This window comes from Engraulis encrasicolus, chromosome 18 (assembly GCF_034702125.1).
Source record: "Engraulis encrasicolus isolate BLACKSEA-1 chromosome 18, IST_EnEncr_1.0, whole genome shotgun sequence".
In the NCBI taxonomy this organism is placed as follows: Eukaryota; Metazoa; Chordata; class Actinopteri; order Clupeiformes; family Engraulidae; genus Engraulis; species Engraulis encrasicolus.
In genome coordinates, this window is record NC_085874.1 from 7,158,810 (window position 1) to 7,174,001 (window position 15,192).

The following is a 15,192-nucleotide window of genomic DNA, read 5'->3' on the forward strand; positions in this document are numbered from 1 at the left end:
TTAGTATTTGTATTACGGCCTACATGTTGGTTTTGGTCAGTCATAGGCTAGACAACAGTATACAGTGGTGGTGTGCTGTATGCCATCCTCTCACATTTTAGTGAGTTGTATGAACGTGTCCACAATGACACACCTTTATTATTTCGTCATGTCTACTGTTTTTTCAAGCCCTGTCCAAACAACAGCCTATAAGCAGGCTAATTACTTTAATCACCACCTGTGACGCTGCATTTACTATCAGGTCAACATAATGCCTGCTGTATTTTTGTTGCGTCATGCGTGTACAGTGCGAGTGAACGTGCCCCTCCCAGGTGTGTGCGCAGATGAGCAACTGTATGCGGGTGTGGCTTCAAAAGAAGCGAACGGGACAGGTAAAGAGTGGGATTTTCTTCCTTTTGTAATTCAGTACGCTGTTTTCGCTTTGACACGCTCCCATTCGCGACGACAGAACGAAAAAGTAGCAAAGTTCACAGCGGAAAGTTGGCAGATACTTGAGTAGTGTTAGCCTTATTACTGTACTTCTGAAGTGTACTTTGATGAACATCTGTCAAAGCCAGGTTTTGGTTGTTTGCACAGTATTTACAGTATAGCTCAGCTAGTTGTTGTACGGTTGTTCCATGAAAATTTGATTGGGACAAGTAGCCTTGGCTAAGTTCATCAAAATTTCTGTTTTAGGTTCTACTTTTTCACCGTCTCTGGTTGCATGACATTCTTTGGTTGCCTTCATATCCTCCGGTTTACTGCATTCTTGGTGATGAAGATATGCCTGGGCGTAACGGCTTCTTGTGGAATTTGAAGGGGTTGTAGTTATCCAGCACGTCGTTGTTTTATTGCGTCCATCCATGTCCCATTTTGCCCACTGGAATAATTTTGATATCAACATTCACCAACCTCTGTAGTCATTATCAAATAGATCACTAGGTGGTAGCCTATGTTTGTATCAGCAGAGCCAAAGCAACACGTCCTTCCTCGCTGCGTAAGGTAAGTGCGTAAATGCCACGGGTAGTAACTATCCTTCATTTGATTTCAGATAGCCTATTCTATTTCCAGAGGGTGAGTTAACTGTCAGAATGATTGAGAAAATGAATGACGAGCCTCAACTATATATAGCCTACTTGGTATGCCTATTATGCGCACCTAAAACAGCTTATAGGCCTAGTCATTCTCATGGTCAAATAGATTGCTACGGCATCACTAAGTCTCAAAAATCCTGCAATCCTGCAACTTCAATTTAGTGCTATGCAGCTGGAATCTGGGTCTGATGGAATCTCTCCTGACCTAAGCATTAATTAGAGGTGTTAAAATCTGCTCAGGCTTGCCCAGAGAAACTAGCATGTAACTAAACCATAGACACAAAGTGTGTGCGTGTGTGTGTGTGTGTGTGTGTGTGTGTGTGTGTGTGTGTGTGTGTGTGTGTGTGTGACAGTGACAGAGACAGAGAGAGGCGGGTAGGTCCTGTTATTAAGACATTGCTGTAGTGAGACATGCTAGTTCTACAACAGTTTTGTCTGGTTTTGGGTAGCCTCTTACTGCAGATGGGATCGCCGGCGGGCCTATTCACTATTTGCTGAAATTACTCAAATAGTCCTACATCAAAAACAACAGTGCTATGACAGTACAACAGATTAACACATAGCCATTACAATTTTGGGGACAGTAAGGTTATAACATAGGCGCTGGCTGCTGCACTAATTAATGTTTCGTTCTCTGATTAGAATGTTTATGTTGCGGTACTGTATGTGCCGATTGAGATTGTGGAGCCTTTACACTAGGCCATCTGATCCCCAAATGTCTAAAACATTCCAGAAATACCTCTGTAATAAAAGTGAATAATAAGGAATGTTCACACTTTGCATTCCATTGTGTCAGCCAACTTTTTCTAGACTGTTGTTCACCATCACTGCATGCATTCAACTGACTTACGTACACCGTGGTGACATCAGCTAACATTCAGACAGAACGCAGGGGATATGCATCTTACATATTCCATAACATCTCTACCACTAATAATAGCTGCCTCATTGATCCTGACTACTTGAAATCCAACCGTCATCGACGATGCATCTCATGCTTTGCCCTCACTGTAGGAGGAGAGAAGTGCCGCACACTCTCGAGTTGTATAAACAAGTTTTTAATGTGACAACGTTTCGGCCTGTCGGCCATCCTCAGGTCCACGTCACCTGTGGAAGGCCGATAGGTCGAAACGTTGTCATATTAGATACAACTCGAGAGTGTGCGGCACTTCTCTCCTCCTGCAAGTGTTTTACTGGTTGCCAGCACCTCTTTTTCTGGTGTAGGTTTTGCACCTCCACTCATCATTGCCCTCCCTGTAGGTCACCTTTCAGGAGTTCTCCTCATGGGCTCATCCAAGAGGGTGTCATACTGGACGGTGGATGAGGTGTTTGACTGGGTGAGGAAGCAGTACCTCTGTGAGCAGACCACACTTCAGGAGGCTGTGCTGACTCATGCCATCTCAGGTAGTGCGTGTGCGTGTGTGTGTGTGTGTCCTCTTTTGAAAGTCGCTTTGGTTATAGCGTGTCTGCCAAATGCAATATAATGTAATGTCATAGTTGTGTGTGTGTGTGTGTGTGTGTGTGTGTGTGTGTGTGTGTGTGTGTGTGTGTGTGTGTGTGTGTGCATTTGCGTATGATGGTGGTCATGCGTTTTTGCAATAGACAGGCAGACTTGACTTTTAAAAATGTTTTTGTTACAGAATCACACAATTACAAGAGGCTCCAAGGTCTGTCTTTACAATGAATGAATGAGTAGCCTAAATAAATAAGTAGGCCTAATACAGTATGTTCTCACAGAGGCGGCAAAACTCACTGAAACAGTATGACAGAGAGAGAAATAATGTGTCTGTAGAGAGGACGTATTTCTAGTAGAGCATGACACGGGAGTGGATTTTCACTCCCGTCCCATCCCGGTCCCAGAAAAAAATCCCATCCCAGACTGGAGTAAAAGAAACAAATCCCATCGCGTCCACTCCTGAAAAGAATGTCTCCCAATCCTGCCCACTCTCACTCAAAATCAATCCCACTCTCTCCCACTCCCGTTTCGTCAAAAAAACGAGGCTTTTTTAATATGAAAAAATAAGCAACCTGCATAGTTCACGCTGTCATAGCCTGCGCACACGTCTTCTCCAGGGTGAAACTGTGTAACAATGGACAGGTGTAGGCTACTATTGGTTGTTTCAAATATGATGAAAATCATCATTTATTTTTGCCATTCCCGCTCCCATTCATTTTTATTCCCACTCCTGCCCGCTCCCATTCATCTTTATTTCTCACTCCTGCCCGCTCCCGTTCATCTTTAAAATTTTGACTCCCATCCTGTGACAATCCCACGGGACCCACGGGAATTCCTGAAAAATGTCATCCTCTAATTTCTACTCTGAAATAGCATTCTGAATGTTTCTACAGCATGTGCTACGAGCAGCCGAACTCAGAACAGCTATTCTGTCCTACAAAGGCAAAGTGCAGTAACTACTACACCAACATTGGCTATGTTTACATGACATTTTTAATTCAGAATGAATCATTCAGAATTAAATAGTTCTGTTGATCTTTCATTTAATTCCGAATTGTGAAGTGTTTACATGACGTTTTCAATGCTGGATTTAGTTTTATTCAAAATGAAAGTGATTCTGAATTAAATGTCTCATGTAAACGTAGCAATTGAAGGCAATTTAGGTCCGTCATGGGTAAGCGGTTAGGGCGTCAGACTTGTAGCCTGAAGGTTGCTTGTTCGACTCCCGACCCACCAGGTTGGTGGGGGGAGTAATTAACCAGTGCTCTCCCCCATCCTCCTCCATGACTGAGGTACCCTGAGCATGGTACCGTCCTGCTGGACTGCTCCCTTTCGGGCGCCATTTTGGACCTGCCCCCTTGCACGGGTGAGGCATGAATGCAATTTTATTTTATGCGATGTTGACCTGGATGTTGTGGAATGCTCTGTTACAATCACAATGGGAGTTGGAGTTTATTCTGTATCTCATGCTGCTTCATAAAGGGTCGTAGTACTGTACACAGTATGTAGATGAATTACCTGTCATTCCATGCCAATGCAAGGCGTTGTTAACATTCAAAGTAAACTAGAAGAGTTCCATATCCTGAAGTGGGTAATCCATTTTGGGGTTGGGGGGATGATCATAGTTTATGAGTGAGCCTGTGTGCAGGGCCGGATTAAGATGGTCTGAGGCCCCACGGCTGCAGGTTGCTGTGGGGCCCCCTGGAAAGCAAATTTCACGACAAATTTACAAAGACAGCGTCATAATTCGCCTTTGGCTAAGCCCCGCCCTCTTTAGTTACAGTTGCTAGGTCGGACAGATAAACTTTCAATGCTGAGATATCAACGTGATTTATGCAGTGACTGCAAATCGCAGCAATTATTCACTCCTAATAAATAAAACACGCATTCATAGTATTGTGAATAGGCTATAAGTGTTTATTTTCTGAACGGTCATGCAATGCATCACAGCTATGGGCTCTTCTATGGGTATCGATAGGCATTGTAACCAGCACTATCGTAAGCTGAGCTCGCATATCTTTTGAGCCCTGACTCAAACTTGCTAGACGAAAACGAAATCACACAACGTGATGGCTGTGGCCACCTTCAAAGCTACCACGGCAATGTGTAACATTGACGTTTGGCGTTTATATCTTCAGTAGCTTAACAAAATAGCGTCCATCAGCTGCTAGACAAAACACTCCAGCCGTGACCGATAGTTAACTTTGCTAGCGGTGTTTCTTCATTAATTAGGTCAGAAATCCAAAACCCTACTCTGAAACAGGTTCGTGGTTTGCTTACAACCTTACTGAAAAGTGACACGAATGAGATGGTGGCATGATCGGAGCACACAAAGTATGTTTTTGATCCGTGTGCTTTCAAGTCGAGTGTGAGGCTGCCGAGACCCTTCAAGGCAGACTATCCAGCTGCTAGTAATAGGCTATTAGTAGGCTATTAATAGGCTATTAGTGGTCCTGTTACTTCGCGGGGAAACTTGCACCTTTGTCACAAATACCCCAGGCACAATTTCCAATGATATTTTAATAATACGACCGTATCTCGCTAACTACTTGAAAACATGCGATTTCAGCATTGAGTTCAATGGAGCGCTGTCAAAACTGTCCGAGGTTTGTCCGAGGTCGTCCTTTTGCTGCGCTGTGATTGGTCAAAAAGCACTTTAGGGCGGGCCTTAGCCAAAGGTGAATTACAAGCTAGGAATTAAGGATAGCATATCTACACACTCAACACGACATGAATTTTTCAATACTGCATTTTATCATAATCCTACAATTTTTCACTTTTGACCAATCAGGGGCAGGTGGGGGACCCCTAGCCAGGCTGTGCCCTCCTAGTGACGCAACACTTTCAGCATTGCAACTAGTCAGGTCAAGAGCAATGCTAGTTCTTTGTGAGTTCCCGAAAATACGGGAACTCCTCCCACTTTGTCAGTAAGCAAACAACCATAAGCAAACCAAGGGAGGCGGGTCAACCATGCCATTTGGGGAATGTTAATTGTTATGCTCTTGGTCAGACCAAGTCTGGAAGAGATTTGAACGTCGATGATAATCAGGCTAGGGGACCCCTAGGCTACAGCCATATCTAGCCTATGCATTAATCTGGCCCTGCCTGTCTGGTTCTTTCGGTTCGGCAGGTCGCGCGCTCCTGAGGATGGGCAAGCACCAGCTGGAGCGTCTGGGAATCGAGCCAGAGTGGCATGGGGAGATCCTGCAAGACCTGCTTCTCCTCAGGGTCCAGGAGGAGCTGGAGAACCTCAACGACATCTACTCAGGTACCGTACACGGAAATTGAGTACCTCATATGCAGTGATGATTCAGCCTGGATTCAGAAGCTAAAATCCAGTGCCACATATTCCAAATGACCTGGTTTTACCTGTCCAATTCAACCAGGTGATTACCTAATTTGACAGGTAGCACCGGATCATTTAGAATATTTGGCATTGGATTGCAGCTTTTGAACCCAGTTTGCCCATTGCTGCTCATATTGCTTTACATTCATCAGATACTTTTATCCTTGCGAACGAGGAGGACATTTATAGAGTATGCAGCCAAACAGTGTTAGTAACTTAGTACAGATGAGTACAGTACAGATTTTATGAAGGAAGTGTTTCACAGAAGAGAAGAGTTCGCAAGCTTATTGAAGGTTGAAAGTGGTGACTTTAGTGTAGTGGTACCTGGTAGCTTGTTCCACCAATGAAATCTGACCATTGTTCATATTATCTACGCAGGTGCAGTACTTCAGCCAAATGATATTGTTCTTCTTTTGGAGTATTGGTCACAATATAAATATGTGACAATTTGACATGACGATGATAGATGGAGCCAGTTTCATCTTTTAAAATAAAAATAAGTCTGGTTGTTTTTTTTATTTTAAAGAAAGTATTTCACGCTAACCAGATCAGTGTATTGTTTCAGCACAAGATCTTCCAGACTATCTTTTTCTAGACTAAGCACTGTGCCCAACTGAATTGTGAGAACGTGTGCCATATCAGTACTCTCTCTGTCTGTTTGCAGTTTTGCACAAGGTCACCCGAGAATATATGACTGTCTTAAATAAATAACCATGACAGGTTGTTGGGGTCATACTCAAAATATGACATTACGGTGAAAATGGCAGCTCAACTAGACTTGGGGGCGGCCATCGTTTGACATTTGCACACTACTGTACAGTACGCTGCAACTCATATTGCTGGTGACAGTTGTTTGTCCCTTCCCATCTACCTTCTGCCTGCGCTGCATGAAAGTGCTGTCGCGTTCCATGCTGTAAAATTGAAAATGGAGACACAGCGGGTTATTGGTTGGATCATTACTGAATCCTATCAGCCGTGCTGCCAAACAAACACCTCGACTCCTCTCACCTGGCCTGACCCGGAACACACTCGCCTATCCTCCCGAAACAAATTGCAATGCCAGCCCAACAGTAAACATTCTGATATTCCATTTTTATTGTTATGGCCGCCTGGAAAAGTCACTCTAAATCAAACAATGCAATACAAAAAATGGTATTATAAGGCAGGGTTGGCTGTCCTTGCATGGTCGGTACAGAAACCCGAGAGAGAGAGAGAGAGAGAGAGAGAGGTGGATGGTGTTTGACAACATGTGAAAGGAAATTGGTTGCAGCATGGCAGTGTTCTGTCCTTTGCTGTTGTGGTGGGTGGATGTCATTTGTGTGGTAGAGCTAAATAAACTGCATGTTTTTTTTCTTTTGCTTCACAGAATGTTTTTCATCATGACTGGAAGATGCCGGACCAGTGGTATGTTCATTTGGCTCACATCTGCTGAAGACGAGTGCTACAAGACTGGTCATGACACTATTTGTTATCTAACATACAAGCCCAAACACGCCTCACCAATCCCCATACAACACATCCTAAATGCTTTAAAGAGCAGTTACCATGGACACATTTGTCATGAATTCTCAGCTACATGTATGAAATGGATTATGAAGTTCGCCCCGTTTTCCAAAGATGAGAGATATAACCCTGTGCTGAGGACAGAATGGATTCCTGAGCATAGAGCATTCTGACGCTGGTCAGTAACATGAGATCTAATGTGCATCAGTAACATTACTGAACAACCCATACAGTGGCCCTACCGTGGCCTAACGGCTAGGGCACTGGGTTACTATGCTGGCAACCCGGGTCTGATTCCGGCCCGGGTCATTTGCCAGTCCTTCCCCGTCCTGTCCCTCTCATTATCCTATCACAAATAAAAGCATAAAAGCCCTAAAAACATCTTTTAAAAAATAACCCATACAACACCATAACTAAAATCAGCCTACCTTGAGGTTTACCTGCATCTCTTCAGTCAGTTTATACCTTTCACCTCATGCACAACGAGTATGAGGTGCATCTCCCAAAAAGACAGGCATCTACCAAAAAGGTCACACATTTTGGGGGCATTTTTGCACTTTAGCAATTTTGCTGTTGAAAAATGAGATAAAAGCCATTGATTTCCCCCCAAATGTAGGTAGGGTTTGGCAATGGGTAAAAGTGTTTGTTGGGATGTGAGTGGATATGGCACAAGACAATGTATTGTTGGTAGGGAATTCTTTCTTCTCCAGAAATGACCTTGGATGTATGAAACAAACATAATGTATTTAATGGTGTAATGTGAGCCAACATCTTGTTTGTCATCTTAATCGTCTTGCCGGTATTTTCTCATTTGTCCGTAATTAGATTGGATTGACCAGTGGTTCTTGTTTTTTCTCGTTCATTGGGGAAAAAAACCTCCGCTATTTCAGTGACAATCTCCTAATCAACTGAAAAAAAAACATAAATACGAAAAGCAGAGCAAGCTGTATCTCATCACTCATCAGCTCATGGCGGGAAATCTGAACCCTGATTCAAAAACAAACAAGCAGCAAACAGTGAGAATCACGGGCGCCAAGTTTACTTGATATTTTTTACATTTATTTTTTGTTTGTTTGTTTTTTTGTTTTTTTAAAAACCTTTTCACATAAAGCGAGTCCTCATGCTAAACATTTTGCTTGGTTTGCTATTGGTTGCAGTCGTTTCATGATATTCATTGGTCACAGCTCAGTGAGTTCTTTCATTTCAGGGCCCTATCAGTGATAATGCTGATTATTAGGCTATACCTGGCTCACACATTTAGGTATGGAAAACAAAGTCGACATGAAGTTTCTTTATTTCTTCACTTGAGGCGGTGGGCAGTGCGACTTTTACTGGAAAATGAGGTCCTTCATGGCTGCAATGTTTATTCAATAGGTGGAGGAGCCTGTATTTATTACAGTGGCAAAAGGCCTGCTGCTTGTTTAGTGGCATGCAAGAAAAATAAATGGTGTGTGTGTGTGTGTGTGTGTGTGTGTGTGTGTGTGTGTGTGTGTGTGTGTGTGTGTGTGTGTGTGTGTGTGTGTGTGTGTGTTGGTGTGAGAGTACTGATGAATTGTACGTACTTTGCACCTATAAGAAACTTTTGTTTATGGTATGTTGATGAATGCCGAAATGTTACAAACTCAACATAGAGAAATATTACTACTACATACTTAATGCTATATGTATGGAAAACACTTTACAAGTAATGTTTGCAATAATAACTATAGTTTAGATTAAATACAATCGCTGAATTGTACGTGTTTACATCTTTTATTTGTATGATCAACAACTTCAGTAGGGTATTTTAATAAAACATTATATGAAACTCATAAAAAAGTTTGTCAGTTATTCTACCCTTTTTTTACTTCACCTTTTGCCCACATTGTTTGATCGGAGGAAATGCATACAAAACACAACAGAAAAATGTGGGTGGTATGGCAAGTTAGATAGATCGATACAGTAGATAGATAATTTATTGTCTTTGCAGAAAATTATTTGGTGCCATTGACGGTGCGTCTGATACAGTTACAGAAACAAATACACGCAATAAACAAACACCCCCCACCCTCAGGACAAAAAGATAGGATGACATAGGACAAAACCCCCTCATATTTTTAGATGTGTCCTAGCATCTCTATAAGAGGGTCTGTCCGGCCGTCCGTCCGTCTGTCTGTCTGTCTGTCTGTCTGTCCATCTGAAACGCATTCTCTAAATTGTAATTCCCTCCTGTGTACACAAGGCGGCAGTGCATAGACGGACGCATCTTTGTCCGCCTGTCGGACTTGTTAAATAGAGTACAATGGGGAAGTGCAGTTATTCAGAGACCAAGTGCAATGGGTTATTAAGGTACAATTTTTACGGTTGGAGTTGCCTCTGACTCACACACAACTACACCCCCCCACACACACACACACACACACACACTTTCTCTCTTTCCCCTCTCCCTCTCCCTTCCCCGCCCTCTATGACGACGAGAAGTAAGTGCTGAGCCCGTGGCTACAGCATCCCACGGGGGAGCCTCCACCAAATTAGGCCTGTTGATTAATATCCCTCCTCCGAGATGCCTGGAATTTGATTTCTGCCTTTCAGGGCCACGGTGCATCAGGAGAAGGGAGAGAGTGGAGGAGGGAAGGAGAAGGAGAGGGGAGAGGGAGTGCGGGGGAGAAAATGCTGACTCACATTAAATGTAAATATACCTCAGGGGGAGGCAGTAAATCAGCGATGACAGAAGGAGGCCTGAGAATACTCCAAAGGTTAGCATGCTAAGCCCACCTTCCTTCCGCCCGACAATGGAACGGAACAGAATGGAGGGAAGGAACAGGGAAGGGAAGGGAAGGGAGAGAATAGAGAAAATCTCGACAAGGAGAGAAGGAAGAAGACAAAACATGAACATTAAGAACAAAGAGTAGTTGTTTTGTGCTTGTGTGTTCAAAAAAAAGTAAGATGTGTGCTGCGTGTAACCGTTGATGATGGGCCGTCTCCTGGGAGTGGATAAGACCCAGTTTAGAGGCGTTTTCAAATCCCAAAAGGATACAGGGAAGGGACTCCCTCGAGATACTTTGCTTTCAATACCAATGAAGCCTACTGAAACCAAAAGTAGACCTGTCACCTACCCTACCTTAGCTCTAACCCATCTCTTCACGCTCCATATCCATACAGCCTCCATGTCTGTTTGCTTGTCCGTTTAAAAAAAAAATGTCCTTGGGGAGTTCCATAGGGTCCTTTTGGCATGTGCTTGATAGCTTGATCCTAATTCTGATTTATCGGGCTGCCATACCTGTTTTAGTGTTTAGGGTATCGACAAGCTCTGGCGTGGGGTTTAAACCAAGTGTATTGATTATTTTGTCATAAGTAATTATGTAGACTTGACTGGCAAGGATACAAGCTTCTAGGGTGTTCTGGCAGTATTTATATTGTAGTTGCATTAAAGTGAGGCCAAACCATACAGTAGCCTACTGTATTTTTTGAAGCAACACTTAGCCTAAGGCAATTATACACACACAGGGCTTTGAACCGTTATTTTTTTCCAAACGTTCCGTTCCGAACAGAAACAGAATTATAACGTTTCCGGTTATGAGTTCCACCAATAAATTGACGTTCCCGAACCGGTTAGAACAAAAAAATATTGTTCCCAGAACGGTTAATTTCGTTCATGTCAGCTGATTACTCCCCATAGGCCTATCTGACGTTAATTAACCAAGAAAGACGGAAGTGCAAATGAGTGAAAAGAATATCCTCCAGAATTTTGTCGTTCAGGGACGGCCTAAGCGGAGAATAAACCTCAATGATGAAAATGCGTGCTCGACGCTGACTTGGGTCACGGGGAGTGCTATGATGGACATTGTGAGTTTGTGCATATTTGAAGCGGACATGGATGCCCAATAATTTTGAACATTCTCGGTGCGCTTTAGACACGCTTCTCTGCAACATCTTACAAAAGTTTACAAGAGTTTCCATTGCATCATTGTATGACAGTGGTTTCTCTTATTTAAGATGTGGAGTGGAGACTTTGTAATCCACAGCTCTCTCTCCATTCAGTCAGAGAATATCACAGGAAAATAATTACTTTTTTAATACCGAGGAACGGTATTAACCGGTATTAACCGGTTACCATTATTTTTAAATAAGTGTTTCCGTTCCAGAACATAAAAAATAATAACGGTTCCGGTTTCATTTCTGTTCCCTGTAAAATACAAAAAGTTCCTGGTTTTCGTTTTCGTTCCTTGAACCGGTTCAAAGCCCTGTACACACGGCAACTTTTTGAACAATGTTGAAGGGGCTCTTCATTACATGATTTTAACAGTAAGCAATATTTTGTATAGTATTATTACCCAGACATATTGGTCGAATAATTGCTTTGTGTATCTCTCTCTCTAGGTCGTCCTCAGACGAGCCTTCCATCGTTGCTTCCAATCATCCCGATTCTCCATACATCTTTTCAATTCACTGGTACTCTGGGTTCCTGCGTCCTTCTTAAGTATGTCCACATATGTTAGTGTGGGGCGTCCTCTTGACCGGCACCCATGCGACAGTTCCCACAGCACCAGCTTGCTGGCTGGCAGTTCTTGTTGCCTTTGGCAGTGTCCTGCAAGTCTCATTCTCCTTACAGCTATTTTCTCGCTCACCCTCTGTATTCCCTCGTACAGAATTCCGTTGGTTACATGTGCACTATCGCTGATGTTGAACACTGCATGCAGCATCCTGGTGTAGCATCCATCAAGTGATTTCTCTAGGGGTGGCTTCAGGGTCCAGCATTCACTGCCATAGAGGAGAACAGACTCTACTGTCGCGTAGAAGAAGCTAAGCTTGATTTGACGGGCGAGAGTGGAGTTCCATACACCATCTTCATCTTAAATAGTTATTTTCTACATCTTGTGAGCTGAACTGTTCCACATTTCACTGACAGAGAATCCAGCAAACAGAAGCAAACTGAGGAGTGCTTTAATCCGGTTACAAGTTGATACTGAAATACTGAAAAGACGTTAGAAACATATTCTAAGGTAAACATATTTCTTAAACAAATAGGCTAAAATGACCACAGTTTGTCCTCAGGTGTCATAATCAATCATTCAATCTTTCAATCATTCAAAGTTTTTTCACTGAATCATCAAAGAGCATTGAAGAAGACTAATCGCGCCTAATAGAATGACTAATAGAGACATTTATTCTCTCTCTCCTTCCAATTCTGTCACTTATTTGTACTTTGTTTAGAAATGTTTTTTATTTATTTATTGCCTGTTACTTTTTCATCTCTTCAAATCTTGCACAGCGTGCTCTCTCTCTCTCTCTCTCTCTCTCTCTCTCTCTCTCTCTCTCTCTCTCTCTCTCTCTCTCTCTCTCTCTCTCTCTCTCTCCTTCCTTTGATGGGAGCTGACTAAATGTATCTGTCTTTTGTGTCCCATGACTGTGTTCCCCTGATTGATACGATATAAATGGACAAGACGCCAGCTGGTAATTAATGTACCACTGCGCTCCAAGCCCGACATGCCAACAACCTCTTTTGTCCCCGATGGTGACTCAGGTTGCTGAGGCAGTGTCCGCCTGCCTACCGCCTGCTGCTCACCAGTACGAAAGGCAATCACTCCACTACTCCTTCAAACGCGTCTGTGATCTTCATCGGCAAGTAATTGACACTGTAAAGGTTTTGAGTGTTTGATTAAATAATGTCACTGAGTGTTAATTGGGATCAATTCCCTCTTCCTCCCCCTTTCCTCTACTCCTTCTGGCTCTCTCTCTCCTCTTCTCTTCCTCCTCCTCCTCACTCTTCTCTCTTTTTTTCTTCTTCTCTCCCTCTTGCTCTCTCTCTCTCTCTCTCTCTCTCTCTCTCTCTCTCTCTCTCTCTCTCGCTCTCTCTCTCTTTCGCTCTCTCTCGTTCTCTGTAAGGTTGTTCAGTGCTAATCAGCTGTGCTGGGTGTTGGTCCTGGCCAACGGTATTATTAGCCTGATTATAGTGCCAGTACCCATAGGCCTCTGTAGGACGGACACACACACACACACACACACACACACACACACACACACACACACACACACACACACACACACACACACACACACACACACACCACTTTGGGAGGCAGCTCTGATGGGTTTCAGTGTTAGAATAATGAAATTCTGACCCAGAATAAAAAAGAAAGCAATGAAAAGGGAAAAAAAGGGAAAGAGACCCGCCCCACACCACATTCATGCAAAATAATTTTCTAAGTGGTTAGAAATTAATTGCACATCAGACACTATTAATTAATTAATCTCTCTTCCACGAAAACACTTAAACTCCTCCTCTCACATTCTGGGTGCCTGTCTCACACTGCTCGCACATCTCATCCCTTTTTTCATTAGCCTATCCTTTTCTTGTCCTCTATCAAGCTTTCTGATTTTAACACTGCACTCCGGGCAGTCATGGGTAATCGGGGGCAGTCATTAGCGGTTAGGGCATCAGACTTGTATTAGACTCGTAGCCCAAAGGTTGCCGGTTCAACTCCCGACCTGCCAGGTTGGTGGGAGGGGGGAGAAATTAACCAGCACTCTTCCCCATCCTCCTTCGTGACTGAGGTACCCTGAGCATGGTACCATCCCACCGCATTGCACCCTTGGGGTGCCATTGTGGGCTACCCCCTTGCACGGGTGAGACATAAATGCAATTCCGTTGTGTGCAGTGAGCACTGTGTGCTGTGGAGTGCTGTGTCACAATGACAATGGGATTTGGAGTTTCCCTGTTGGGCTTTCACTTCACAAGACTTTGCCTTTGGCTCTGCACCTCTCCTCTCTCTCTGTCTCCGACTCTACCTCCTCCTTATCCCTCGTTCTTTGTCTCCCTCTCTGTTCTCATTTCCCCTCCCTCCCTCTACTGACACTTGGCTTGTTTGCTGCGTTTGCATTCCGCAAATGGCAGCAGGCGGCACAGGGGGCATCGTTCCCTCGCTGTCTCTCTCCCCCTCCCTCTCTCTTCCCCTCTCTCTTTCTCCTTCCTGACTCCTCTCTTTTTGTGTGTCTCTACTCCCCCTTTTCTATCCCTTCGTCTCTCTCTCTCTGTCTCTCTCTCTCTCTCTCTCTCTCTCTCTCTCTCTCTCTCTCTCTCTCTCTCTCTCTCTCTCTCTCTCTCTCTCTCTCTCTCTCTCTCTCACACTCACACACTATTCCTCTCTCCATCTCTCTCTCTCTCTCTCTCTCTCTCTCTCTCTCTCAAACTCACACACTATTCCTCTCTCCATCTCTCTCTCCCTTGCCACCAAGCCCAAGCATCCATCCATGGCCGGGGCCAGCTGCTTTTTGTCACTGTCTCCTAATTTATTCATAGCGGCAACTGGAAGAAAAGGGATCGATGCCTTTTCTGACAGAGAAAATGAGTAAGTGGTGGGCCATGGGCTGCATCCGTCTTCGGATTAGGGGAAAATAAACAGTGGAAACAGAGCCTGGAAGTGGTGGTGGTGGTGGGGGCGGTGGGGGTGGGCAGGCACACACATATGTGTTTCAGTGTGTGTGTGTGTGTGTGTGTGTGTGTGTGTGTGTGTGTGTGTGTGTGTGTGTGTGTGTGTGTGTGTGTGTGTGTGTGTGTGTGTGTAATTGTCGAATATACTTGTGTGTGTGTCTGCATGGCTAGGCCTATCTCAGTATGTGCACCAAAATTGTGTTGAAGTGGCCTGTAATGGCAGAATTGTATGTTTTTTTTATTTATTTCATTTAGATCAGTGAACAAATGAGATGCTGTTGAATCATTCCAGAGATTCATTTTCTACCACTGACAGAGGAGAGTTATTTTCTGTCCAAGCTTTCTACCCCATTCTGAAAGTCACTTGTAGCCCTACAGTAGCATTTAGCATCCAGTGGCATCC

The 15,192-nt window shown here is 43.8% G+C and overlaps 1 protein-coding gene across 2 annotated transcripts; it reads left to right on the plus strand.

Annotated features, from left to right (window-relative positions):
• The first annotated feature begins 280 nt into the window (after positions 1–280).
• LOC134468383 (sterile alpha motif domain-containing protein 12-like) lies at positions 281–7,757 on the plus strand. 2 transcript variants are annotated; one of them, XM_063222309.1, is made up of 5 exons: positions 281–371; positions 676–981; positions 2,334–2,477; positions 5,660–5,797; positions 7,242–7,757. In XM_063222309.1, exons 3-5 carry the CDS (start codon positions 2,357–2,359, stop codon positions 7,256–7,258), a joined length of 276 nt encoding a protein of 91 aa, XP_063078379.1. In that variant the 5' UTR covers positions 281–371; positions 676–981; positions 2,334–2,356; the 3' UTR covers positions 7,259–7,757. The 2 variants fall into 2 exon arrangements, with proteins under 2 accessions (XP_063078379.1, XP_063078378.1); XM_063222308.1 differs by lacking the exon at positions 676–981.
• Positions 7,758–15,192: the final 7,435 nt, after the last annotated feature.

Excerpts from the sequence above, each read along its gene's own strand:
- LOC134468383 (XM_063222309.1), top strand. The coding sequence starts at position 2,357 with ATGGGCTCATCCAAGAGGGTGTCATACTGGACGGTGGATGAGGTGTTT. Across the intron at positions 2,478-5,659 it reads GCTGACTCATGCCATCTCAG|GTCGCGCGCTCCTGAGGATG; the intron begins GTAGTGCGTGTG and ends TCGGTTCGGCAG.